This window comes from Prinia subflava, chromosome 10, assembly GCF_021018805.1.
Source record: "Prinia subflava isolate CZ2003 ecotype Zambia chromosome 10, Cam_Psub_1.2, whole genome shotgun sequence".
NCBI lineage: Eukaryota > Metazoa > Chordata > Aves > Passeriformes > Cisticolidae > Prinia > Prinia subflava.
In genome coordinates, this window is record NC_086256.1 from 9,705,593 (window position 1) to 9,731,613 (window position 26,021).

Genomic DNA, 26,021 nt, shown 5'->3' on the forward strand with positions numbered 1-26,021 from the left:
TCACAGGTTTCTAATATTGGACATTCTCCAGTTCTGCCAAATCTGACAACTCTTTTTCACACTTGGCCCTGTAAGTCACTTATAACCCACAGAGATGTTTTGCTTGAGCACATACAGGATCAAGTTGCTGCATGTGAAGACATTAAAGGGCTCAGGGATTCCTAGAATTCAATCTTCCTTCACATTTTACAAGGCAGGTGGAGCTACAGAAGCCCCCTCCATTCTGCACACACAAATGAGCACACCACCTGTTACGGTAGTAGACTCTTGGGTTTATTAGTTCTCTTAGCACAATAGTTTTTATTCATTTGCCTTTTCTGGCCTTGATCTTCCTCAAGTAGAACTCCAACTCCTTGCCTTCCAACACGTAGCCATCGGCTCGGCCACACTGTCCAGGTCTGGAGGCAATGCAGGCTGCAAGGAGAAATCATCAAGTTAAAGTTTGGCAATTCCCCACCCCAGTGCACACACCGCAGAACAAACACTGCACGCAGGCTCTCTGCAGCAGCACGGAGGAGCAGCTCTGCAGTAACCGAGTTCCCAGTTCATGTGCCTGCAGCAGCACCCCTGCCTGAGGTGCTCTGCTGAGGCAGCACTGCTGCAGCCCCTAACGAAGTCCTCCTCAGAGTCAAACCTGTCATCGCTCGGGTTCAGCAGCAGAACTGGACAAAGGTCTCATCACTAGAAGACTTCAGAAGGCTCAACTGTTTGCCAGAGCTTGAAGCATCAAAGCTCTCAGATGCCTGCAGCACATTTTTCTGACACACACATGCTCACTTTGCAAGTCTTGAGCCCCACTTCTTTCTCAAAGCCCCAATAGGAATAATAAACTGCAGGAGCCTGGCTAGCCAGATTTCCCCATCCTGCCACAAGTAGGGTATCTCTGGAGAACATAAAAGAGCAAGTTACATTAACAGTGCCAAGGACTCACCAAGTAGCTTTCCTTGCTGGAACTGCTCCTCAAGAATACTTGCAATCTTGGCATTCTTCTTTCGCTCATCGTATTTTTTCTGGATCTTCTTTGAACGCTTCTTGTTCAGTATTTCCTCCTCCTCAGGAGTCTAAACCCAAGACAAAAAGCAAAAAAACTGTTTAACAAATGGCCACCTTCCACTAACACAAGTGTTTTCCACTACCATGAAGGAGACCCTTGTATTCTCAGCACTGTACTGTTTTCAAAGTTATACCTGGCCGAGGTACAAATACTTTGATCTCACAGAACCAGGTGCTGCATTTCACTTTTGAGACCAAGAAATGCAGCACTGCTAACCAGAGTCACTGCTGACAACTGAGCACAGTGCCCTAGGGAAGGCTGTTCTCAAGCCAGTGAAACTGCAAAGGTTTCCCTGGTGAATCAATCCTCCTACAAAAAGCAGTGAATACTCTCTCCCTCTGCAGAAATAATGAAAGCATTTGGGTGTGGTGCAAGTCCAAGCAGATTAGCTCTCCCCCTGCTTCTGCACTACACTACACAGCAGCTGAACGAGAACTGCTTTGCTTTAAATGCAAGAATTAATCTGAATGCTACATGTGGGGTTTTAAATACCTTCTAGCACTCTGGGGTTTGATTCTTAGATTAATGGCTCAGTGTAGTTTCAAGACACTTAAAAACACGCTGAAGTTTAATTAGCAATCCCCAAGCTTCTCACTAAAGCAATCACTGCCCAGCACAAGAACCTGACCTACAGAGTCTTCCTCAGCATCCTAAATTGTCATCGCTCTCCCTTCAGTAGCAGAACTGGACAAAGGTATCATCATTAGAAGACAAAGATCTTGACAGGCAGGTCCTTGTGCATAAATGGCTGTAATGCTTCCGGGAGAGCTCCTGCTACTGAGCACTCCATTAGGAGAGCCAGACTTATCCTGGGAACCTATGGGAACACAACTCGGATAAGCAATGCCAGCACTGCTGGGTACCCAACCCTATTCTGGCAGGCGCTGTGTGTTCAGGATGGGAACTGCCTCTGGCAGGGCAGACTCTGCTCTCCAGGAGCCAAGGGACAGGCCCAGGCGTACCAGCTTGGCGCCCTTCTTGCGTCCCAGGGGCAGGGCGTAGTGGGCCTCGTACCACTGCCGGTACGGGGTGCTGTCGATGAGCACGATGCAGTTCTTCACCAGGGTCTTTGTCCGCACCAGCTCGTTGTTGGAAGCGTTGTACACAACATCAATAATTCTGGTCTTGCGAGTGCAGCCTTTCAAAAGAAGAGCAGGAGTTCAGACCCACAGGGATCAGACAGCTGAGTATACAGCTCATAGCATCTCACACATACTCTTTAAATAACTGCACTCAACACCCCATCCATACCCTCCAGCCTGCTTGGAACTGAATTAAATTTAACTAAAAGATGCATCTATTGTTCATCAGTCAAACTTTCTGTTGTTAGGACAGAAATCTACACATGGAAATTAAATCCCTCCTACATGAAAAACCAAGATCAGTGGCCTTGCAGGAACTCATCTCCAAAGTATCTAATTAATCCTAAAAAATGAATTTCCAGGCTGCATGCTCAGCAGATGCCAACTAAGACTGTGCACAGGGCTCAGTACTGTATGCACTTGGTAGAATTACTGAATTAAGCCATAGTGAGCAGGACTGCCCTGCAACACATTCCAGAAACCACTTCTGTAGAATGAGGGTTTATGAATAAATTGAGAAGGGAAGCTGGTGCTTTCACCCCTCCAAAACCCACCTGAAGCATGCAGTCTTAGCTACAAGATTTGACTGTTTAGCAACCTGCCCTGAAACAGCCCTCCACATACACAAAGATCATGCACAAGGTGGGTTTTCTCCCTTCACTCTTGTGCCTCGTCCTTGTTGCAAGGTACACTCAGCCTCTTCACGTGTGCAATACCGACTGTAATGGCAGTTTCCACTGCACAGACAATGCTCTGAGATAACTGAAGGCATGTCTTGTCCCCTCACACTCTGCAGGCCACTAACTCACCACCTTCCTTACTGCTGCTTTACCATCCTACTCAGCAACACTCACTGAGCCCAGGCTCAAGTGATATTGCTGTCAGTTTGTAAAGCAAAGAAAATCCACTTTGCTCAGGGGAAACATGACAGAATCCCCCTCTTACTTCTGGACTGCCCACTTCTGTCTGCCTGGCAAAGCAGAAATATGAAATTGCACATGCTAATGTAACACTGTCTTAGGGTCAGGCTTTCTCACAAGCATCCTCAGTACCTTTCTCTGCTGCACACCATCACTTAACTTTTAGTAACCATATTCACTGATGAACAAAACTTGCATTTATGAAGAACTACCCATATGTAAGATTTCAGCCTCTCTTTAGCCCCCCTTCCCTCACAAAAAGTTAAGGCAAGCATGTCACTCAGTGTAACTATGACACTCCTATCACTGTGAACTTAGTGGAAATCCCAGTCCCCTAAGGCCACATAAGGTCAAAGTTCATCATCACCATGCATGCTGCTTCAGCTGTCAGCTCCAGGAAGTTCAATCCAAGCCCACAAATCCATGCTTGCATCCTTCTACTCTGGAGCAGTACCACAGACCAGCGCAGTTCTCCCTTCCATGCCAAGGCTCACCACATACTCACATTCTGACCCCCAGGAGAAGTTGCCAACGTCCAACCGAAGGGCTCGGTACTTCTTATTTCCGCCCCGAACCCTCACAGTATGAATCCGGCGTGCGCCAATCTGCAGTCAGAAACAAACACCAGGCTGTTGGTGCTGGAATGCTGCATGGCCCTAACAGGAGCCCAGCACAGTCCCCACCTCGAAGGCAATGTGGTCAGTGTAACTATGACAAACCCCAGCATCGGCAGATACACTGAATGACCAGAACGGTCTGTTGCATCTACCTAAGGTGAAAGCTTCATCACTCCAATTGCCTTTTACTGCAGAAGTGTATCGCTGCTTTCCATCGGCAGAGGGGCAAATACCACCTTTTAGAGAGGCAGCGTTAGCTACTCAACCCCACAAAACCAGCAAGTATTTTAATCTCTAATAGCACAAGAGCAGCAACTCGAGTTTGCAAACACAATTCTGACCAACCTCACCAATCACTCACCTTAGTGTTGGCGGGAGGTCGTCCCAACTCATACTTCCTCTTCTTATGGTAGGGCTTCCTCTTGCCCCCAGTCTTGCGACGCTTGTGCCAGTTGTCCCTGGAGATACCTGAATGGAGAGCAGTGTGGTCAGAGGGTGCCACGAGCCCACCCGGCTGCAGCAGCAGGGCGCGGTTCTGAGTCCTCAGCTCTCCAAGGTTGGTATCCGCACAGTGCACTCAGCCGAATGCAGCAGTTAGAGAAGCTTCATCATTGATACTCAGATCTGCCCCGAACGCGTCCCTTCCATCGGAGCTGTACAAAGCAGACAGACCTCCCCCGCCTTCCGTGTCCTCTTTGGGAAGCTGCCTCCCAACGTACCTGGCGTGCTGGGCACTCTCTGGGAAGCGCCCGATGCCGGTCTGACAGGCACGCTACAGCAATCATCCTACGCTACTGGCAGGATGTGGCAGAGGAAGGGACCCCCATCCCACCTGTCCGCTGAGCCCCTACGAGAGACACCCCAAATCAACTCAGCCTGCTGGCCCCCCCGCGGGGACCATCTCTGCAGAACGCGCCAGCTCCCGCACGGGCACAAGCTGCCAATTAACTCAGTGTTCCACAACGCCCCCCTGCACCCCTCCTGCTGGGTCCACTGAACGCTGTTCCACCTCACCCTCATCTGCTCATCTGCAGCAGACACCGGGAGCGATCCCGGCGCTAGGGATCTGCAGGAAATCAAAGCACGGCGAGACGAGGCCGCCGACCCCCATCATCCAGCAGCCGCCATGTTGGGCCCGCTCACCCTCCCTCCGCTAGCGGCTCGGCAATACCGCAGCCGCCCCCGATGGCGGACGCAGAAGGCCGGGGGCATCCCCCGCTTGCCACCCGGTGGGACACCGGGGGGGATGCGGTGGCGCCGCGGGCGGATGGCGGCGGATGTCGGCAGGCCCGGGGCTCCTCCACTCACCCATGGCGCGGCACCGGCGCAAAGAGGCGGGGCGGAAGCTCGCGGGGCGGCTTGGCGGGGTGAGCTCTCGCGATGCGGTGACGTCACCGCGCCGCCAGAGCCAGGCGCACGCCGTTGCCTGGAGACGCGGCGGCGGCGGGGGGAGCCGGCGGACAATGGCGGCGGCGTGCGGGACCGGCTCTGCCCGCGGGCCCGGCGCGGAGCGGGCATTGCCAGGGATCTGTCTGCCGTAGGCCCGTCCGTTCTGTCCCGCGGGTCACCGCGCGAACGCCTCCAGGCAGGGCCCAGGGCCCGGCGTCCCGCGGCGGGGCTGAGCGAGCGCAACACCCTCGCGCTCACAGGCCGCGGCTTGTGATAGCGTCATTAGCATATGTACATTAGTATTCTGAGTCATTTGCATGCCCGGTGTGTAGCGCTGGGTTAATTTGCATACCCTCATTAGTATTCAGATTACTTGCATACCCAGGGTGCACCGCGCGGCGGTGCCGCAGAACCGCTGCAGTTCGGGCCGGCACCGCCCGAGACCGCAGGTCCGGAGCACGGCCGGGCTCTGCGCGGGGCCGCGGCAGCGGGACGGGGCACCGGAGGGCCGGAGCTGCGGGCACCCGGTCTCGCTGTGTCCTCGAGAGGGACAGCCATTGATGGGTACGTGCCGAGGGCGGCAGTGAAGCATACTCTGGTTTCTCTTCAGATCGTATAAATCTTTCGCCTTTTACTAAAGATTTCCGTGGAGAGGAACAGGCACGAGTGTCGAGAAATTTTTTGAGGCTCCACTTCGGTGGAGCTATCCCTCTTATGGTCAAAAACAGAAACAATAATAAGTACTTTAGGAAACAATCAGCCATGTGCACATATAGTGACAATAGTGACTCTAATGTAATCGGTGAGGTCATGTAGACCGTGGTGTAAGTGGTAAGTGGGTCCTTCACGATCATTCGTGTCCAGATTTCACGGGCGGGTTATAGGAATTAGCTGGGTGGGTGCGGCCAGGGCGCTGTGGATATTGACGTGTGTCGAAGTAGAGACAAGTGACAAACGCCACGCTGTGCCTCAGGGCTGTGTCTTGAGACGGGCTGGAGCTTTTAAAATCTTTATCAGTGACACAGACAGTGGGAGGGAGTGCACCCGCAGCCAGTTTGCAAGGTGAGTGGTGTGTGTGACACACCTGAAGGACAGGGTACCATGTAGGGGGACATGAACAAACTTGGGCCCACAAGAACCTCATGAAATTCAACAAATCCAAGTGCCCTATGATGCCTTTGGGTGTGGACAGTCCCAGACACGAGAAGAACTGGAGAACACAGACTGGAAAACTCACTTAGAGCAGCCCTGCTGAGAAGGCAGTGGGGGTTCTTATGGGTGAAAAGCTGGACATGAACCAAAAGTGAGCAGTTGCAGCCCAGAAAGCCAAATGCATCCTGGGCAGCAGGTCAGATGAGGCAGTTCTGCCCTTTTTCTGCTGAATCCAGCTCTCTGGTCCTTAATATGGGAAAAATGTGGATATGTTGGAGCAAGTCCAGAGGAGGCTATGAAGATGATCAGAGGGCTGGAGCCTCTCTCCTGTGAAGACAGGCTAAGACAGCTGGGGTTGTTGAGAAAAGGAAAAGAACAGGCTTCGGAGAGATCTTATTGAGGCCTTCCAATACTTCCAGGCAGCCTATGAAAAAAACAGAGAGTGACTTCTTACAAAAGCATATAGTGACAGGGCAAGAGAGAACGTTTTAAAATTAAAAGAGGAGAGCTTTAGAAAGGAATTCTTTACTGTGAAGGTAGCGAGGCACTAGAACAGGTTGCCCAGGGAAGTTGTGGCTGGCCTAACCCTGCAAGTGATTCAGACCAGGTTGGATAGGGCTTTGAGCAATCTGGTCTAGTAGGAGGTGTGTCTATTCAGGGCACAGGGATGAGAACGAGATGATCTTTAAGGTCCCTTCCAGCCCAGACCACTCTGTGATGCTATTTTATTTTCCTTACAACTTTTAATTTAACACTGTTTTGCTTTAATTGTTGAACTCCTTAATCTCAAGCCACGAGTTTCTCGCTTGTCCCCATCCCGCGGGGGCGGTTAAAGCACGGCGCGCACCGCGAGCCCTGCTCAGGCTGAGTCCGCCCCGCCCCGCCGCCTGATTTGCATACCCACAGTGCCCCGCGGCGCCGCCGGTGTCCGGCGCTGCCGGTGTCCGTTCCCGCTCTGTCCAGCGCCGCGGCTGCTGCCCCGCCCGGGCTGCGGGGCTGTCCGCGGTGTGCGCTCCCGGGGCTGGCCGGGAACACGGGGCTGGGAGCGGCGGGGCGAGTGTCGCCCTGACTTGTGCGGGGGGCAGCAGACAGCGGGTACGTTGGGTAGGAGCAGTAAAGGTATACTCTGGTTTCTCTTCAGATCGCATAAATCTTTCGCCTTTTACTAAAGATTTCCGTGGAGAGGAACAAGTACGAGTGTCGAGAAATTTTTTGAGGCTCTACTTCGGTAGAGCTATCCCTAAAGTGGTTGAAAAACAGACAAAACTTAATTATCTTACTAGAAACCAAGTCAGGTCTAAGTATACCTAACATCGTCCGAGAATGACGACGGTAATTCCCTCGGTCTAACGCCTGCGGGCTGTACAGTCACACCTCCGCATGCTATCGGCCCCAAAAGTGTCCCACCTGACCGCGGCTGGAGCATCCCGCGGCCCTACCCAGGAGCAGGCCCTCCGCCCGCCCCAAGCCGCACCCACACAGCAGGGCCGATTGCCCCGGCCTCTCCTCCCCGGGAGCCGCAGCCCTGCCCGCCCCTAGGACCGTACCTCCCGACAGACTGCGCAGGTCCCGCCGCCTGGCCTGCCGGGAGATGTAGTCCCGCGGGGCTCCCGGCAGCCCCCGCGGCACGCCGGCGCGCGGGGTTTAAACCGGCGGCGGTTGCCGGGGGGGTGTTTCGCTGCTGGGGCGGGACGCGGTTCCTGTCCCTGTGTCCGCGCCATGGACTCCCGCCTCTACCGCAACGTCCATCCCGGTGCCGTTATTAACATCCAGAGGAGCAATGGTGAGGAGTGGGGAATGGGGAGTCTGCAGGGTCCAGGCCGCCGCCGCCGCCGCCCGCGGGAGTCCGGGCGGCGTGCGGCGGCCAGGTTTGGGCTCAACGCCGGCTTTTTCCAGGCCTCATCCATAAGGCAACGGTGAAGGTAGTGAACTTGGAGCACTCCTGCGTGACCGTGGAGTGGTCTGAGGGTGGTACCACCAAAGGCAAGGAGGTGAGTGGCGGCTGCTGGCGGCCCCTTCCTTCCCCGGGGGCTCCACCGCCCTCGGGCCCCGGCGGGGTGAGCCCTGGGAAGCCCGAGGCCCGTCGGGAGTGGCCCAGCTCTTCTGCCCCGCTGGGTGGGCAGCGCTTGTCTGCGCTGCTGGAGCTCGCTCTGTGCTCTCCTAGCTTTATACGTAACGAAAGTGATGCTCTAGATGCTCTAAAGTAAGGTGTGAGAGTTGCAGCGCCAAAGCTGTGCCCTTCGCCTTTCAGAGGGATCAAGGAGGTGTTGGGCCTCTCGCACTGTTGACTGATGCTGAATGTTCCAAGATTCCAGTTTTCTAGCTCTGTGGGCTGTTTGTTGGCTTTCCATATCTTATACGATGGCCTTCAGGCTTTCCTTAAAATCTGTTACTAATAAGGTGCCATGTTAACAGGACTGGAGTTGATTTCCTGAATCTCCGCACCAATATGAAATAAATAGAGTTTGAGATGGGAGATTTGAAGGCCTTTGAAGGTGATGTGGCTGAAATCCTGACACTTAAAGCTGACACTCAGCAAATGTACTTGTCCTTCTGGTGTCTAGAAATGTGCAGACTCGGGATTTTAGTGAAAATCCTAAAAATTGACATTGGCTGGTTGTTTGAAACCAAATCTTACTCTGTGCATGTGCCTGCTGCATTCAAATATAAAAATTAGACAGACTCAAATATAATTCTTGGCTAAAGTGAATCTATGTGTTAAGATGCTAAATCTTTAGAAAGGTACTTCAAAATCCAGCAGTTTTCTTATGTGCTTCTGTATATATGCTATGCATGTGCTTACATACACTTGTATTGTCCACATACTTGTTTCTGAGCTAATTCACTTTCCAGTTAGCTGCTAACCAATTCCATATGAATTATACTTCATAGATTACTTCTCTTACGCTAGAAAGTAATATTTTCACATTTTAGAGAGGTTAATGTACTTGCCTTCTGTTTTCATGGACTCTGATTTAAGTAATTCCAAAGTTAATTGAGAACTCAAGAACTTCCTGGTGGTGCTTGTGTTGCCTTGGTAGGTGAATTCCAATTGTAAGATGCTGGAATTTTGTGTACAGGTGCTTTTAATCTCTTTAGCAGGGATAGTTTTGAAAAAGAGAACAGAGACTGAGTTGTGGTATTTGTTCTCAAGCCTGCCCTCCCCCTGCCTTTGCCAGGGTACCCCATGATGAGGTGAAGGCAGGATTATGATTTCACATGGGCATCAGTCAGAAGTGATAGCTAGCCCTGGGGGGAATCATTTGCAGTAGCAAGTGAAGAGGCAGGTGAATCACGTTATGGATTAAATGCTGAATCCTTCATTTCCCAGAGTCTAAGCAGCTCTTTGACGTGTACTTCGGTAAGCACAATCACACAGTAAACACTTAATGCTCTCCTAGCACAGAAGTCACTGAGCTGCTGAGATTTACTAAGATTAGCAGTGGGAGATTAGAGCAGGGAATGCCAAATGGGCTTTGCCCTTCTCTTCAGAAGTGCTCTATGGCACCTGCAGAGCTGTGTGGTGTTTGGCAGATGAGGGTAAATGGCTTAACTGGCACATTTTGTCTGATGTATTTAGATGTACCAGATTGTTCAAATGGAATAGGAACTACTGTTTAGCTCTTCCAAGCAATTTTAACATAACATTTGGCAGGCAGTGGGTCAAGTTTGTTTGCCTTCCCTGAAAGTCCAGATTAGAAAAAAAACCAATCCCTAAGTGGTAGCAGCAGTGTATTCTACTATGTAAAGTCCTGCCTTTGTTCTTGCAGGTTGATATTAATGATGTGGTTGCAATAAATCCTGAATTATTAGAACTACCTCCTGCTGATGTGAAAGAGAATGTTCCTTTGCAAGACAATGTAACTTTACAGGTAAGTGCCTTAAAGTAGTTTATTTTCTTCTAAGGTACTGACGCATAGGTCTTATTATAGATAATACTCTCAGTCTTAAAGTTTGAGATCTCTAACTTGTCTAGTCTGTCTCATAGTTAGGCTTTGGTCAGAAATTCTTGTTGTATCAATGTTATCTTGATTAGGTGTTTGCTGCTTACTCTGATTGCTTACAGCATTCCTTGTCTTTCTCAGAAACAGAAGCGTAGAACAACCCTTTCAAAAATTCCTGCTCCACGGGAAGGTGAGAAAACGTTTTTTTTTTCTTCTGCTATACTTCTGTGGAACTGTGCTGGTCTTCCATTGTTTAATATTGTACTTTAGTGCATGATAAGGCTGCTCATTCAGGCAGTGCTAACAAAGAGGATACTGTCTCATACCAATGTTTTGGACTCCTGAGGGCAGGAACTCTCCTAGCTGGCTGCTGTCCTGTTCCTGTGAGCTGGGGTTTCTTGACGTGTTCTCCTCTTCTGCAGTATTGCTGTAGTTACTCCCTGCTTTAAATGTCACTAGGCAGTTGCTGTTGTAGTGACTTTTAAAGTTCTGTATGGGGCTTTGCAAATGCCACAAACAACAGATGTTAAGTGACAATCATTAAGATTAAAAGTGTCAGAATGAAAGTGGAAAGGACAAGAAAGAAATAGTGGTGACAAATGTGTCTCCTCATCAAGCAGCCTCCCTAGATAATAAGTAGAGCTTTATATTTGGAGATGTTTCAGAGCAGGCAGGCAGAGTTCCAGCTGATGTGCCCAGCTCCCTGATTGCATGTCAGTACAATGTGTTGAGTAAAGCCAGAAGTAGTAGATAGAGATGTCAGTGTGGAATTGCTAAGAAATTGTTCTTCCTGAGGTGTCAGGAGTTAGAAAATGCCTATTTTCTATCTTCTCTTAGCCTTTTTTTAGCTGACTCTTTAGGCTTTTTTGAATTGCAAGTGGCAGCATTACTGGTCCATTTGTAATACACTGTATGATGCTGAGGTTGAATGATTATTAATTTAATGATTCTTTTAAAGTGCATAGTTAGCCAAAACTTGTGCTTCTCCATTCAGCTGAGCTGTAAACAAAACACTTGGGCTTGTCTGGCCTCTTCTGTTGCACGCAGTGCAAGGCAGGGAGGCTGGTCCCTGAAGGCAACAGCACAAATTCTCTGGCATTAGAGAGGCAGGAGTTGTCCAAGAATCCTAATGTATAAGAATTTGTTCTGTACTAGAGTATCCTGATCTTTCTCAGATTCAGAGAACTCCATAAATTTTGTGAACTGACAAGCAAAATAATGTGGTAAAGTCATGACTGTCTATATATAGACAATATATATATTCCATTAATAGAACTGGATAGCCAGCTGGAAAACACAAGGTGGGTTAATCCAGTCACTGGTTGATGGAAAGATGTCCTTGCAGAGGTCACAGCTCTCCTGAAGTATGGAATCTAATTGCATATTTAAAATGTCTGTTGCCTGTCCTACTGGCACAGTCTTGTCCCTAAAGACCTGCTCAGAGCTTAAGAGCAGCAGTGTTTTCAATATTAATTAAATAAATTCTGTTGTTATAAAGCCCAAGAGTGTCAGAGTATCTGTCCTGTTGCAAACTCTGCACTGCACCAATTAGAAAGCTAACACTGGCTTCAGACTTGTTCTTAGACTAAACAAATTAAAGAAGATCAGCTGGTGTCTGTCTCCATCTTATTCACTAAAGGAGTGAAGCAGAAGCAGTGCTTTCAGAATTAAGAAATAGATTATGAAGAAATGGATATTGCCTCAGCCCCACAAATCAATAGGAATTTTTGAGGATGCTGAATATTCTCATATGAGAATCACTTGAATCAAACCCATTTACATGGAGTGAATCCTCCAGTTAATCTGCCTGTCCAGAGGCACCAGCATTTATAGAAACAATGCTGCTGAGTGTGAGATGAGATCAGTTCTGGGCATGTGGGATAAGAGAAAGTGGAATAAAATGCCCTTTCTGAGTATCATGAAACTGATGCTTTTTGTTTCTAAAATTGCAGCAGTCACATCTAATGTCTCTGCACATGAGCAGAAGATTCAAGGTAAAGAGTTAACAGGAGCAATGAATTTTTTGGGTATGGTTCTAAGGAATTTGATTCAGCATTGGAATGAATCCTTGGTCTGCAACAGATCTGGTGTCCTTTGAAATAATAGTGATTCATTCTGGATAAATTCTAATAATTGCTGGTGATGAGAGGTGAAGGGAGTTTTAGCAAGTATGTCACACTTTCTTTTTCATATCAGATTTGCTTTTTTTAAAACAAATCTATTGAGGTAAACATTCCAATCCTTCCCCTAGGAAGCTTTGTAAAGGAATTGATCTCAGTGAAAGAAATAGCTTGGCATGTGAAAATGGAGACTGCCTACAAAGGGACCTTTTTCAAAGATTTGCTGTTGTGGTTATACAGGGTCTTTTAGCTGAATGTAGTGCCATGGAGCTTCCAGCCTACTGTGCACCACACACAGCCTGTGTGTGGGTGGGCACAGTGCTGCCCGTGGCTGGCTGCCAGGCTGCCGTAGGTACCCTTGCCACCATCAAAGAGTTAATTCATACAGCCCTGCAAGTGTGAAGCTTCAGAGGATTTAGTGGTTCTCTGACTTGAAACATCCTCCTTCCTAGGTATTAAGTGTTAAGGTGCTGAAACTGTCGTATCCTTATGTGAATCCTTAGTGGAATCTGAAAGAAATTCACTGGAATTGCAAATCTGGAATGAACTGTTTGCTTTTCTGTAGTGGTGGGTTTATTGATCACTTTTCACCCACATGCACTGCTTTGTCCTGCAGTCTGCTAATGGGAAAGATCCTTTTAACCACACCTTGTTCTCCACTGCTCTGTACTTTATGAGCAATTGATTAATGACAAGTGTCCCTGGGTTCCTGTTTCCGAAGCTGTGCGTGGCCGTTCCAGGATCTCTGCTATCGCAGAATCCCAGTGCAGCCTCCAGGAAGATGAGATGACAGTGGATCCCTGCGCTTCTTTGCAAACCGCAAAATATTCCTCACTTCCTGGTGAGTGGAGAAACATCCCAGTGAGTTCTTAATGTGCAACAATTTTCACTTTGTGTGCATTTAGTTATTCAAACTGCAAATCCCAGTGGGAGAGTAACCTGAACTCTTTCATAGATAAAATGAGTGACCTAGAGGTCTGCCCCTATGCAAATATCCAGGGCTCCTACCTGAAGTATTTTCCAAAGGACTTTGGAAACAATGTTGTGCATAATGATGTACTTTCTTAGCCAGAGAGCTGTGGCTGGACAAGTTGAGTGGATGTGGTATCTGCTTAATGGCATAAAATGGTTTTTATGGGCCTAGAGTGGGAAGAGAAGTGCCTTAACACTGCTGACAACACACCCTGTAACTATACCGGTAGTAGTTTTATCTATACTGGTTGTGTAAAACAAGAACTTGAGCCTCCTTGCACTACAAAATTGTAGTTATTTATTCTACTAGGCTACCCTATGAATAGCTGAGGGCATGTCTCACATACTAAGTTCTACAAAAACACTGAAATAAGAGGCTTGATGCTAAATTCTTGTCTAGCTGATATGGCCTTGATTTGCAGCATTGCATCAAAGTTGGTGATTGGCAAAGGATTTAAAAGTTTACTTGCATATTTACCACAGGTTTTAGATGGTTGTCTCTCCTCCTGTAAGAGTTGAGAAATGCCTGTAGTCTGAGGCTTTACAAATTACAAAATTATTCTTGATCTTTGCAATCTAATTATTGGTTTTGGTCTGGCTTCTTTTTGCAGCTGGCCAAACCAGGGCTAGCAGGCTGGGTTGTGTTCCAGAAGCCTCACTGTCAAGTGTAAATGGAAATACAGAAAATCATCTGCCTGCTGCTAGAACGAGCTCTTCAGAGAGCCCAGGTACCAAGGAGCAGTGGATAAACACTGACTCATCAGTCAGCAGGGAATCACTATGTGATTGCTGCTTTGTGTACTCACAGACTAAAGCTTTGGAAAGGTGACTTTGGCAGCAAGATACAATATCTTGATCATTTTTTATTACAGATATATAATTCTGTTATAGTGGTATTGCCTCAGAAATGCTGCCTTTGCTTTAGGGTGATAGTGTGACTTTTGAGGCAATTTCTGTGATAGTTAGATCTGGTTTGGGAAGGAAGTGCTGCAAAATTCACGGCCATCCTTCTGAAGATGATTGTTTCCTCTATGAGCTAGTCTGTCAGCAACCTGGAAAAGTGGAAGTATTTGTCCTATGCTTAATCTAGTATGAAATTTTAATCCAAGGAACTGTTTTCATTTTATCTAGTTCGAAGAAGATCTAACATTGTGAAAGAGATGGAGAAAATGAGAAACAAGAGAGAAGAAAAGAAAGCTCAAATGAGTGAAATCAGGCTAAAACGAGCACAGGTGGAGTACTCTACAATACACTTGTAAGGGGAAATGCTATAGGACACTGCAGTACAGTAGTTGATATCAAAACATATTTTAGACAGGCCTTGTTCTTAGAAAGCTTTACATAAGGGTGGATTGATTCTGGTTTCAGAAAGTTGTGAATCTTGTAAAATGCTTTGAATTGCATACAGCTGCTTGTTTAATAGGCTCTGGGGCCTTTTTTGCTGTACCAGATCAATTACATTCACATCCATGGTTTCTCCATGCAGGAGTTTGACAGCACCTGTCCAAACTGGGAGTTTGCACGTATGATCAAGGAATTCAGAGCAACTTTAAACTGCCAGCCAATATCTATAAGTGATCCAGTAAGTAAATACCGAGGCTACTAACTGCAGTCTGTAGACAGATTTCTCTATTTTTTACTGAAAATGTTGGTGTCAAGCTGTTGGTGCATCATTGCACCTTGGAAATTCTCTGAGCATATTGTGAACTTGAGGCAGTTGGTGCTATCTGTGAGGTCACTTGCCTTCCCTATTTAAGGCTAAGCTGTCTTGTTTTACTTTGTGTGTGTCACTATGAAGAGCCTGTGGTTCAACAATTATCATGTAATGATGTGTGACCATCAGATTTTAAGTGGCACAGCCATTGTTGTAGGACTGGGTATAATTAAAAATGGTCTGTTGACCTATTACAGAACATGTTAGTATAAGTAAGTAATATGTTAAACAGTTTTCAATAGGTCAAAAAGTGGAGGAGCAAAAGTAGAGGTTAAAAATGAGAGAACCCTGGCTTGGTCAGTACCCTCAGCCATTAAAAAGCCTGGTGTGCATATCACTGTGTGACAGGAGCAGAGCTTGTTACCTTTGCATTCTGTCTCACAAAATGGCATATGCACTGCCAAACTCATCTGATGTGTAGCTGTGCTGCACAAATAGCTCAGCCTGCTACAATAGTAAAGAACTCTAGGTCACCAAAAACCTCTGGGGTAAATGAAAATATTAATTTCTCATTAATTATTTGACCATAGCTGCAGTATTGATATCATAAATTTTGCTGGACAGCATTTCCACCTTACATGCTGGTGAATGCTGCACAAAGGTAAGTTAGTTGTAGTGTTGGTTTTGCACTGAATGCACTTTAAGACTGACATCCCTGCATGAATGGGTCGGCTCAGAAGCAGCTGATCAGCGTAGAGAAAAATGGATGTGAGGGAGCATCGGATCTCTCTGTAGTAAAGAGTGAGTGTAACTGAGAAATAATTACTTGTTTTCTTACTTTTCTTTTAGATAGAAGAGCACAGGATTTGTGTCTGTGTGAGAAAGCGCCCTCTCAATAGGCAGGGTGAGTGTATTGACCAAACAGCTCTGTCTTGAACAGTTTGACTTTGTTCATTTTCATTAAAACTGAGGGTCTCTTCTCTGCCAACAGAACTTCTAAAAAAGGAATGTGATGTGGTTACTGTTCCAAGCAAGTGTGTCCTGATGGTGCATGAGCCAAAGCAGAAAGTGGACCTAACAAAATACCTTGAAACCCAAACATTTAGATTTGACTTTTCATTTGATGAAGCTTCTTCAAATGAAATGGTATACAGGTAATGAATGCTTGCTGCTCACTGGAAATTACTTTCAGATAAAAGCATGGAGCTATGGCTAGATGGCATCTAAGCTTAAAGAAACTGTTACTTGAATTAAGTATTAGAATCCTTTTTGGAGGAAGCTGAAGGACTGAAAAGTCTAGGGCTTATTTTTAGCATAGACTTGCTGATTGCCTAAGGATTTAGGTTTTTTCAGTTTCTTTTATTGTTAAAACTGATGATGGTGAAGCAGTGTATGAAATATTTGCCTTAACTATTTTTTATCTTTTGAATATTCAGATTCACTGCTAGACCTCTTGTAGAGACCATCTTTGAGGGTGGGAAGGCAACATGCTTTGCATATGGCCAGACAGGCAGTGGCAAGACACATGTAAGTTTTTCTCCAAGGTCTCAAATTTTCTAGCTTTGATATAAAGTATTTCAAAGCTCCCTGATGTTTGAGCATGAGTAGGATCATGTAAGAAGTTTGGGTCTTGGTTTTATTGTCTTAAAGCTAATACTTTGTAAGATGTTAACTCATTTTCTGTAGCTTTATGTACTAGTGGGTTTCCTTGGGAGTTATGAGGAAAATAGTACTGGATTTTCAAAAGATTTAGGAAAAATCTTTTTTAGAAAAAAAGAGAAAGAAATAGAAATAAGAAATAGAAAAAGGTTTTTGTCTTTGACAAAAAAGAAAAGTTGACTTTTCAAAGATTTAGGATGTCCTGATATATCAGTTTTAGTCATGGCTATTTCTTGCCTCAAATGCCTGTTGCTGTTTAACTCCTGTCTGTAAAGTGGGGCTATTAGCCTACATCTGAGACAAAGCCTACTGTCTGTCCTGTGCTTTGAGCTTGGAGGCATTTCAAAGAATTCAGCAATTATATAAGAATAAGCCTCTTGATGCACATAAATATTTAGGTGATCTGGTATTGTGAAGTGGGTGAGTTGGCGTGTTTGCTTTCTAACCACTCCTTCCAGTCTAACAGTAGCAGCTTCAGGAGTTGTGCAAATTGTTTTGTCTCAAAAGAGAAAGCTTGCTCTAAATTTTCAACAGCTGTGTTGCCTTTAACTTTCTTCTTCTGGGAACTATGGGGAAGAATCCTCACAGCACGATAGTGGAGTCAGATGTGCTGTCCTGTTCCACAAGAAGCGTTTACTTCAGTCCACAGTGATCTGCACTGGACTGGGCTAACCCACTGCTTTGAGTAATCAGACACTCATTACTGTCGTTCAGTGTTAGAGGCAAGCACCTCCTGTCTTTAGTGTTATGTAGTGAGCTGTAGATCTTTTCTGGTAATCCAGACAAGAAGCTGGAGATTTATAGAAGTTTGAGCACAGACTGCCTTCCTTGCACTGGAAAGGGCACAGAAACCTGCTTACCTGAGCATCATTACAGGAATACAGCTGTGATGCACTAAAATCACAGGTGAAGTTACTTTCCCTTCCCAGTCCTAGGGCAGAACTAGTGCAGGGACAACAGCTGTACCTTGGGGCTGGAGTACTGCACATTAAACTCTGGTAGATTGAGAATGTGTCATGAGGTTGAGCTGTGTTTTAAATAACAGTGGTAGAGCAAGTCACTAGGATAGCACTAACTGAAAATTTTGTTATGATCAAAGATACTTTGGTCAAAGGAGTTAAAGGTATTGTCTGCTCTAAATTTTTATTTTCATATCATGTTAATGTTTACAAGTAGCTGCAAAAATGTTATTCAAGCTAGATCCTAACAAACGAAGCTTTGTCTCTTCTGACTAGAGGCTGTTTGGTTGCACTGTCAAAGCAGTTTCCTTGGAGGAGCAACTGCTTTGACGCTGCACCCCAGAGCCTGACAGGTGCACTGCTTTGTGTAGGGCAGATCTTCTTTCTGGACTAACAAGGCAGCTGCAAACTAATTTGGCACTGTGTTCCAGTAGTCTTGCTGGCATTGGGGATTTTCCATGGTAACTTCCTAGCCTGTTTGTGGGACTAGGAGCAGATAGGCTGACGTGTTGGTGCCATGCCGCACCTCTGGCCTTTTCTCTTCACAGACGATGGGCGGAGACTTTTCCGGGAGAACCCAGAATGCCTCAAAGGGCATCTATGCTTTTGCCTGTAAGTTGATTCTTCTAGAGATACAAAAATTAAATTAATGCTTGTTTTTCTTAACTAGATCTGGTTCTGTATGGTTATTTTAAACATGTCCAGTAGGAGATACATAAAGTATTTGTCTTCTGCTTTGGTTTTGTCTCAGACATATCTGAGCACAACACAGCTCTACCCATTTGTGATATAAAACTTATTATGCAAAAGGATGCATGTATTCTGTTTTGTCTTATAAGCCTTAAATAAAAAAAAAAACCTAGCATGTCCAAAATGATTTCAGAAAATGGATTCTTAGAAGCCCCTCCTTGCTTAATGCCTGGAAAGTACCATGAAACCTGACTTTTAACTTCCCTTTAGAAAGACACAGTGTGAGCCTAGTCAGCAGCAAGGCAGCTGATCCAGGAACAACTATTGGCTGATCTCTGAAAAATAGTTATGACTGGCTCTGAAGGAGTCTTTGCTTTTCAGCTCAGCTTCAAAGTCTGGAGCCTAATGAAAAGCTGCACTGGATCCAGCCATAGGGTCAACTAATCTAGTATATTGTCTCCAAACCTCAGCAGTGCAGATGTTCAGGGATGTATGTTTTCTAGACTTTCTGCAAGATCCACTTGAAGCACAGACACATGACATTTTCAGGCCTATCCAAAACAATAGAGGATTCCAGTGTGCTCTCAGAGGAGTAAGGATTGTTGTCTGTGGGTGGCATTAGCAGTTGAAACTTCTGTATTTCCCTGTTTTCAGTCCCTGGGTAAGGATGCTGCTGAATCTCTTCTCCAGATGGTAGCACAGCACTGATTGTTAGCATTTGTTTGGATGAATGTCACTCAGTGCTAGACACTGCCTTACAGCTGTGCAGTGTTTGAAAGCAGATCAAGTAGCAACTAGAATACATTTTAAACCAGTTAACTAAACTTCTGTCTTTCCTTACTAGCACAAGATGTCTTCCTCCTCCTAAACCAGCCCAGGTACAGGAATCAGAATCTGGAAGTCTATGTGACTTTCTTTGAAATATACAATGGAAAAGTAAGACCTTTTTATTTTTATATCTTGACCTGATTTCTTTGGTTGAATATTTCATAAGTAGCTGTGTTGAACTTAATACTTTCTATATTCTATGTATTCTGTTTTATTGGTGTGTTTGGAATTGAATTTGAAGTCTATGTTAAAGATGCTGTTTCTATATAGCTTTGTATAAAGGCAGGAAAAATACTTAAAAGGAGTCCTTGTTCAGATTTGCCTCAATCTTTTTGCCTAAATATAGGTGTTTGACCTCTTGAATAAGAAGGCCAAGCTTCGAGTCCTGGAGGATGGCAAGCAACAGGTCCAGGTTGTTGGTCTCCAAGAAAGACCAGTTAACTGTGCTGAGGATGTCATCAAAATGATCACAACTGGCAGTGCCTGCAGGTTTGGTGACTTAAAACCTGTAAGAGGAGTCGTGTTCTCTTGTATATCTATGTTTAGAAAACCATATATAATGCCTGTAGCTGGTGCTTTGAGATTTAAACAGAAGGTTGTTGTTGTCAGTAATGGCACTGAGCAGCACCTCTGCATGAATACCAGGAAGTGGTTACACAACAAAGGACTAGAAGGGATGGGGTCAGCCTGCCTTCCATAGGAAATGTCCAGAGCTCCTCATTCATATATCCTCATGGAATTCCAATAAGAGAAAACATTCACATGAGGAGATAGTTGCCCTGGTGCTTTCTAGAAGTATCAGCTAGTTTACAGGAATACAAGTAATCCCTGTGGGCTTGCTAAGATCAAGGAACAGCAGCTGGTATGCACCATAGTTGCAAAAATGGTTTGGCTTAACTGCAGGCCAGATGAGCTATTCCAATGGCAACAAAAATACTGCATGTTGTTATGGAATCTTGTCTAAAGAATCCTTGAAAGCAGGTGCCAAGGGACAGCTGTAGGCTTGGCACATCATCCTGGCAGGAAAAGCTGTGGTAGGGGCAGCTCTGCCATCATACTGGTATCTTTAACTGGGAGCCAAAATCTGTATTACCACGTGTTATCTGCTTCTGTCAAGTTGTGGCTGCTGTGGAAATGTTTGTAGGCAAATGAGAGCTCCTTGGCTTCTGTACTGCTCTGTGTGGGTAAATATGCACATCCTAAAAGCTTATTCAGCATCCTGTGCATCCTTTTTTGGCTGGCAATTTAATCTTAAACTGTTTTTACATTTCAGGCTACTCCCTCCTTTTTCCTCAGTAGTAGGGATAAGAGTGGAATCTGCCAGCATTCCAGAGAATAAATGATAGTGAAGGTCACAGGGAGATTTAAATTAAAAGATGTGACTCTATGCCTTGTAGTGATAGGGCAGGTGCAGCTGCACAGCAGAGGTGAAGTGCCAAGCCAGCTTGGCTGGAGAAGGGGATTTACCATGATCGTAATGTGCTAGCACAGCTAATGCTGTTTAGTGGGGAGCTTGACTGAGCTTACTGTATAATGGCAGATGCATTAGGAAAATGACATGTGGTGTGCTGAAGGTGAGCTGGAGCTCAAGTGCACATGAGGCTTTAGCACTCAGAAAGGCATTCCAATGTAGGCTGGCTGAGTTGAGCCAGGCAGCTTAAATAGCCTTAAATTTCTATATCCAGGATGCAGGTTCATATTTTTCGCAAGTGGTTTTGTGCTTTTATATCAGAAGAAATTCCATAATTCACACAAACGTAAAGTATTAATGTGTGGGATAAACCCTAGGAGGTTAATTGAATGGCTGCAGGTGTTATCTAGTGCTGTGAGGACCTGTTGTCTTCTGTGACACATTTCTAAGGCTTGTTTGCATCTTTGCTGTAGGACATCTGGGCATACTTTTGCAAATGCCAGCTCTTCACGGTCACATGCCTGCTTCCAAATCATACTGCGCCGAAGAGGACAAATGATTGGCAAATTTTCCTTGGTGGATCTGGCAGGAAATGAAAGAGGTGCAGACACATCTAGTGCTGATCGGCAGACACGGATGGAAGGTGCTGAAATCAATAAGAGCTTGCTGGCTTTGAAGGTGAGCTACAGCTCCTGGAGCAGAGTGATAATCCACATGTGGATTCTGTTCAACTCTGGGGTTTTCTGTTCTGTTTCTTTCCAGTATAAGGAGAAAACAACCAAAGAAGTACTAGTTTAGTGTATGAGCAACCTAAAAATGGAGTATACTTCCATTTAGAATGTTTCCAGGAAAGTAGTGCAGTCTTGTCAGGCCAGACACTGGTATAGCTATTTCAAGCTTCATTCAAGTTGACCTTTTTTTGGAGGGGGTTTTGTTACATATGATGGCTACACCTGCTGTCCTGTGACAGATACCTGGGGTATATTTTAAAGACTATGAAGAACTTAAAGCAACACATGTGACCATTCTTTAGCCTGCTAGGTTTACCAGCAGTTGTGGTTGATAGCTTGCAGAGCTGTTTGAAGAGAGATGCCAATACTGCATTCATGGGACTTGTCTTTTGTAGGAGTGCATCCGAGCTTTAGGGCAGAACAAGTCTCATACCCCTTTTCGGGAGAGCAAGCTGACGCAGGTGCTGAGAGACTCTTTCATAGGAGCAAACTCAAGGACCTGCATGGTGAGTATGCACATTGAAACACAATGCTTAGGTTCTATAACTGAGCCAAATAGCTGCACGTTCCTCTAGAGCAAGGGGGGTTTCTAAGGAGGAAAGCTTTAGATCTTGTTAAAAGAAAACAAACAAACAAACCCCCCAAACCCCAACATTTTCTCATGGAAATTTGCCCATGGTGAGCGAGATAACAAACTGGTGAGTTATGCCCAGCTCCAGTAGAAACAGGGCTGTGGAAGTCTTTTTAATACAGTGAATCTGCAAGAGAGCTTGGTGTGCTCTCAAAGGGCTTTGCTTTCTGTGGATGGTGAAGCACAGCAGGTGCACACAAAGACAGTGCAAAGTTGGATACAGGGATGCTGGCATGTCCCACAGAATCCATAAAAAAAAAAGGGACTTGGCTGTGTCAGCTCCAGCCCTTGGTCCTCAAATGTCCCAGCTGTGTGGTGAGATCTGTGGAGCATTAATGAGCAAAAGTCAGATAGGAGTCACTAAGGTTTCTTTTGTGTTTGCAGATAGCAATGATTTCTCCAGGCATGAGTTCGTGTGAGTACACCTTAAACACACTGAGATACGCTGACAGGTAATGGCCTTTCAGACCTGGGGATTCTAATCTTATTGTAAAAGGTGTTTTAGCTGTTTTTACTTTGACCTTTGGAATCTCAGGTTCTTTTGTATTGTTTGTATTGGCAACCTGGAGGATGGTTGTTAGGAAGGAGCAAAGTATCTTAGAGCTGTCATATAAAATCACCTGGGTGTTCTGTGTGAGACATAAGAGAGATGATGTAAAACCATGAGTAATGTCTCCTTTCCTCAAAGGAATCTCGTCTCATGGTAGACTTTAGACTGCCCTGGTTCTTGTAGGGAGTTTACCCTGTCCTGAATGGTTACCTCTATGCCATTTACCTTTTGTAGTACTTTGTGACCCATCTGTAAGGGTGTGCTAAGAATATGTGTCACAAATGAGTGTTTTAGCTCACTCAAAGAACCATTGGCAAAGGTGGCAGCAAAAACAGGTTTAAAATTAAATGAAAGACAAAGTTTGTTGGCAAAGTTTGCTCTACTACTTACTAGGTGTTAAAGCACACAGAGAAGAAAACTGACCAAAATCAATCTAAAACTAAACTCAACTTAAAATTATCTACCTGGAAGCCTGGGGAATGGAAAAAGGGGTAAGGATGGAAAGAACTAAGGGAGACCTTCCCCTTGAGCCCCAAAGGGTTTGTGAACCCCTTGTCAAACATAGCCCAGACTTGACCAACGGTTTAGGCCTAAAGATTTTAACTGCACTTAATCCATAGTCTAATTTGAATAATTTAACATAAGAGTCTATTGAATTTACTATAAGCACGACAGTAGTTCACTTACAGGCCTAACTTAGTTACAAATACTTAACATACTTAAGAATTTAGGACAGCAACCTTCATAGTATATTTGCTGTAGCACAGCCACACAAATGCACACACACACAGAGACCTAAGGGACTATGCACAAGGTGTATGTACTACCTGCTGTGAAGGGATTTCAGTTCCAGCTCAACTGATGTGAGTGTAACTGCCAGAGTGGCTCCTGGATGCACAGACAGGAAAGCTTCCTTAACACAAGCATCTCCTGGCTTTCCTTACCACAGTCTTCGGGGGTTTCTGCCCACATAAGCCTGTTCTGGGGATGGTAACTGCAAATTTTAAAGTTAAACTGATGGATTCTTGCTGAGCACTGATTGCAGTATCTACTTTGTGATGCTGTAGCCAAGAAACTGATGGAAGGTGAATTTGAGTGACAAATCTTCTTCTTGCAGAGTGAAAGAGCTCAGCCCTCATGATGGAGGTGGTGAAACTCAGAATCAGATGGAGACTGAGGAGACTGAGACCAGTACAGAAGGCTCAGGTCTTCAACTCAATGTATGTGTGTGCAGTGCGCTAAACAGAACTCAAAGCTGGGAACAATTTCCTGTTCTTACCTGGAATGTTTCTTGCAGCTCTCCAAGGATGAGGAGGAAGAACTCTCTCCCCACATGTTCAGCTATCGAGAAGTTATGACTCAAATTAGTGAACGGGAGGAGAAGGTTGTAGAACAGCTCAGAGAACTGAGACAGGTATGGGGATGCAGCAAACCCAGCCCAGGGCACCTTCTATGTGTTGGTAGCAGCCTGCTTTGTAGCCAAGTGCTACTGGGGAGGCAGCAAGCACTGCTAAGATGCTGTACCAGTGGTGTTACTTTTTCCTCACTGCCAACTTTTTCCTGTTTTTTCTGTCCCAGCTGGTTAAATTGGGGCATTCCAGTGCTTTTGCCAGTTCCCTTTCCCCTCCAAATAGCAACCTCTGCTTGCTGATGAGCACTGCCTCTCCTGGTCTGTAGAAGCTCAGCTATGTTGATTAGATTGCCAGATTTGAAGAACGGAATTGAATTTTCAGAAAGTCCATTTATCTTCATTGTTATCCTTGTAAATACAGAGAATGGCTACTGAACTTGACTACCTCCTGGGAATCACAGAGAAACCAGACTATGATCTTGAGACCTTTGTGAGCAGGGCTAAGTACTTCATAGAGGACAGCTCAAGAAATTTCCTCAGTGTCAGAGGTATGTTAGAGCCTGTATCTGACCAGCACTGTCACTAATGCTTTTCCAAAGACCTGAAAGTTACACCAGCATACCTGTCCTCCATAGCTCTGAGGTCTGCTGAGAGTGACAGCTGGGCTGGAGGGTTCAGCTTCCAGATCAGTCACCCTGTTGCTCTTACCTTTCTTTACAGAAACACTGGATGCCCTGGGGACTGCCATGCAACTGGAGGAGCAAGCCAGCAAGCAGATACGCTGGCAGAGGCCTTAGTCATTACAGCAAAGCCTGGTTCACAAGCAATCTTGCATGCACTTGTCTTGTCTTGCATGTTCGTCAGTGGTTTGTATGACTCCTGTTTTAAATGTGGTAGGGTGTCTGCAGGTCACATGCCCGAGGGCAGTGAACACAGCAGTCTTTTTTTTCATGACCTGTATCAGGGTACTCAGCAAAGTGCTAAAATGCATCCACTGCAAGGCTTGGGTAGGTGGCCTGAGACCCTGCAGTCTCTGCCTGAGATATCTGGCATTTAGCCCTTTGCTAGTGACAATGGTCTCCCCTAAGATAACTGAATACACATGTATAGGTTTATGTATACACATAACCTTTTCCAGATGTGCTTGAAACATTGCAAAACTGTTGCAAGTTTTGCTTTTCTAGAAAGAAAATGGACTATGTGATTGTAAAAACTAGTATTTTAAGAAGTTGAATAAATAAATGTTCTTGAATCTCATTATCTTATCTGTCCTACAAAAAAAATATTTCTTGCAGATTTTGGTAAAGTTTAACAGCTCCTAAAGACTGGCTTGTTGTTGGCAGGGAGGCTGATTTCTTGGATTAAGTTTCTTTTCAAAATGTTTATACTTGTAATGTTTACATAAAAATCACTCAAAATACATTTTGTCTCTTAATTTTGAGATGCTGCTGGGATCCCTTAACAGGGGGGAAGCTGGCTTGGGTGTAGCTATCTGCTCTCACGCCCTTGTGTGCAGCCTGGGTCCAGACTGCCCTGCAAGACCCTTTCTCTGGGAAAAAGGAGGTTAGGGGAGGAACAGCTGTAAGGCATGTGCTGGTATCTGCTCTTTCTTATTTATTCAGTTCAGCATTTGTCTTCAAAAGCACAAAATAGTTGTGTGAGCTCTAGGTTCAGCAACATCGGATGCAGCTATGCAAACATCAGATCACAAAGGGACCCTTCTACCCTTACTCCCTCTTTTCTCCCACCTACCTTGTCCCTCTGAAAGTCAAGGGTGTAATTTAGGTGACCAGGCCCTCCCAGCTCTGCACCTGCCAACTTGGGCTGCATCCTTGCTGTGTGTCTGGAGATGCCAACGATATTGGAGGCCAGTTATTCACCCTGGACTGGACCAACTGTGTGCTATGTTTCAGGGCTGGCCTGGAAAAGACAGCAAAAGAGTTAGGGATCTTTGAGGGATGTGAGCAAACATTAGTCACAAGCACCTAAAGAAGGGATACTTCAACCCAAGCATGGTCTTACTCCCCAGCTGGGGCACTTTGTGCTCAACAGTTTAGGTTCTGGGATCAGAGTGGGGCTGAGCACTCTGAGGGTTTCTGAACTGTGAAGGCTGACTTGGACCTGGGCTCTGCCTGCATCACACTAAGATGGCCAGCCAGAGTAAAAGGGCTTTTATGCTCTACTGAGTCTGGACAAAAGCAAGATAATCCTGTTCCACTTCAGGTGTTAGTGTTCTTGGATAATCCAGCCTTTCCCCATGCAAGGAACAAAGTATTGCCCACTACTTTCCCTCTGTGGATCTAACAT

At 45.6% G+C, this 26,021-nt stretch overlaps 2 protein-coding genes and 6 non-coding genes across 14 annotated transcripts; 3 read left to right on the plus strand and 5 right to left on the minus strand.

The window, feature by feature from the left end:
* Window positions 1-251: 251 nt before the first annotated feature.
* On the minus strand, window positions 252-5,231 carry RPS8 (ribosomal protein S8). Its single transcript, XM_063407230.1, has 6 exons — window positions 4,982-5,231; window positions 4,035-4,141; window positions 3,562-3,661; window positions 2,017-2,192; window positions 932-1,061; window positions 252-414 (listed from the first exon to the last, which is right to left on the minus strand). The coding sequence occupies exons 1-6, from the start codon at window positions 4,983-4,985 to the stop codon at window positions 305-307; spliced, it is 627 nt and encodes a 208-aa protein (XP_063263300.1). The 5' UTR covers window positions 4,986-5,231; the 3' UTR covers window positions 252-304.
* LOC134555809 (small nucleolar RNA SNORD38) lies at window positions 618-688 on the minus strand. Its single transcript, XR_010081501.1, has one exon. It is a non-coding gene; the product is annotated as a small nucleolar RNA SNORD38 (small nucleolar RNA).
* Window positions 1,692-1,764, minus strand: LOC134555808 (small nucleolar RNA SNORD38). Its single transcript, XR_010081500.1, has one exon. It is a non-coding gene; the product is annotated as a small nucleolar RNA SNORD38 (small nucleolar RNA).
* Window positions 3,750-3,853, minus strand: LOC134555810 (small nucleolar RNA SNORD46). The gene has a single exon (XR_010081502.1). It is a non-coding gene; the product is annotated as a small nucleolar RNA SNORD46 (small nucleolar RNA).
* Window positions 4,210-4,294, minus strand: LOC134555807 (small nucleolar RNA SNORD55/SNORD39). Its single transcript, XR_010081499.1, has one exon. It is a non-coding gene; the product is annotated as a small nucleolar RNA SNORD55/SNORD39 (small nucleolar RNA).
* KIF2C (kinesin family member 2C) lies at window positions 5,231-25,134 on the plus strand. 7 transcript variants are annotated; one of them, XM_063407225.1, is made up of 22 exons: window positions 5,231-5,626; window positions 8,111-8,205; window positions 9,985-10,086; window positions 10,300-10,348; window positions 12,111-12,152; window positions 13,000-13,119; window positions 13,862-13,978; window positions 14,382-14,482; window positions 14,737-14,832; window positions 15,754-15,808; window positions 15,896-16,058; window positions 16,341-16,431; window positions 18,071-18,134; window positions 19,057-19,148; window positions 19,387-19,529; window positions 20,925-21,129; window positions 21,578-21,688; window positions 22,198-22,265; window positions 23,481-23,583; window positions 23,661-23,777; window positions 24,136-24,262; window positions 24,435-25,134. In XM_063407225.1, the coding sequence occupies exons 1-22, from the start codon at window positions 5,623-5,625 to the stop codon at window positions 24,509-24,511; spliced, it is 2,142 nt and encodes a 713-aa protein (XP_063263295.1). In that variant the 5' UTR covers window positions 5,231-5,622; the 3' UTR covers window positions 24,512-25,134. The 7 variants fall into 7 exon arrangements, with proteins under 7 accessions (XP_063263295.1, XP_063263293.1, XP_063263294.1 ...); XM_063407223.1 differs by lacking the exon at window positions 5,231-5,626 and adding an exon at window positions 5,674-7,997; XM_063407224.1 differs by lacking the exons at window positions 5,231-5,626; window positions 12,111-12,152 and adding an exon at window positions 5,675-7,997.
* On the plus strand, window positions 5,653-5,767 carry LOC134555820 (U5 spliceosomal RNA). Its single transcript, XR_010081512.1, has one exon. It is a non-coding gene; the product is annotated as a U5 spliceosomal RNA (small nuclear RNA).
* Window positions 7,336-7,450, plus strand: LOC134555803 (U5 spliceosomal RNA). The gene has a single exon (XR_010081495.1). It is a non-coding gene; the product is annotated as a U5 spliceosomal RNA (small nuclear RNA).
* Window positions 25,135-26,021: the final 887 nt, after the last annotated feature.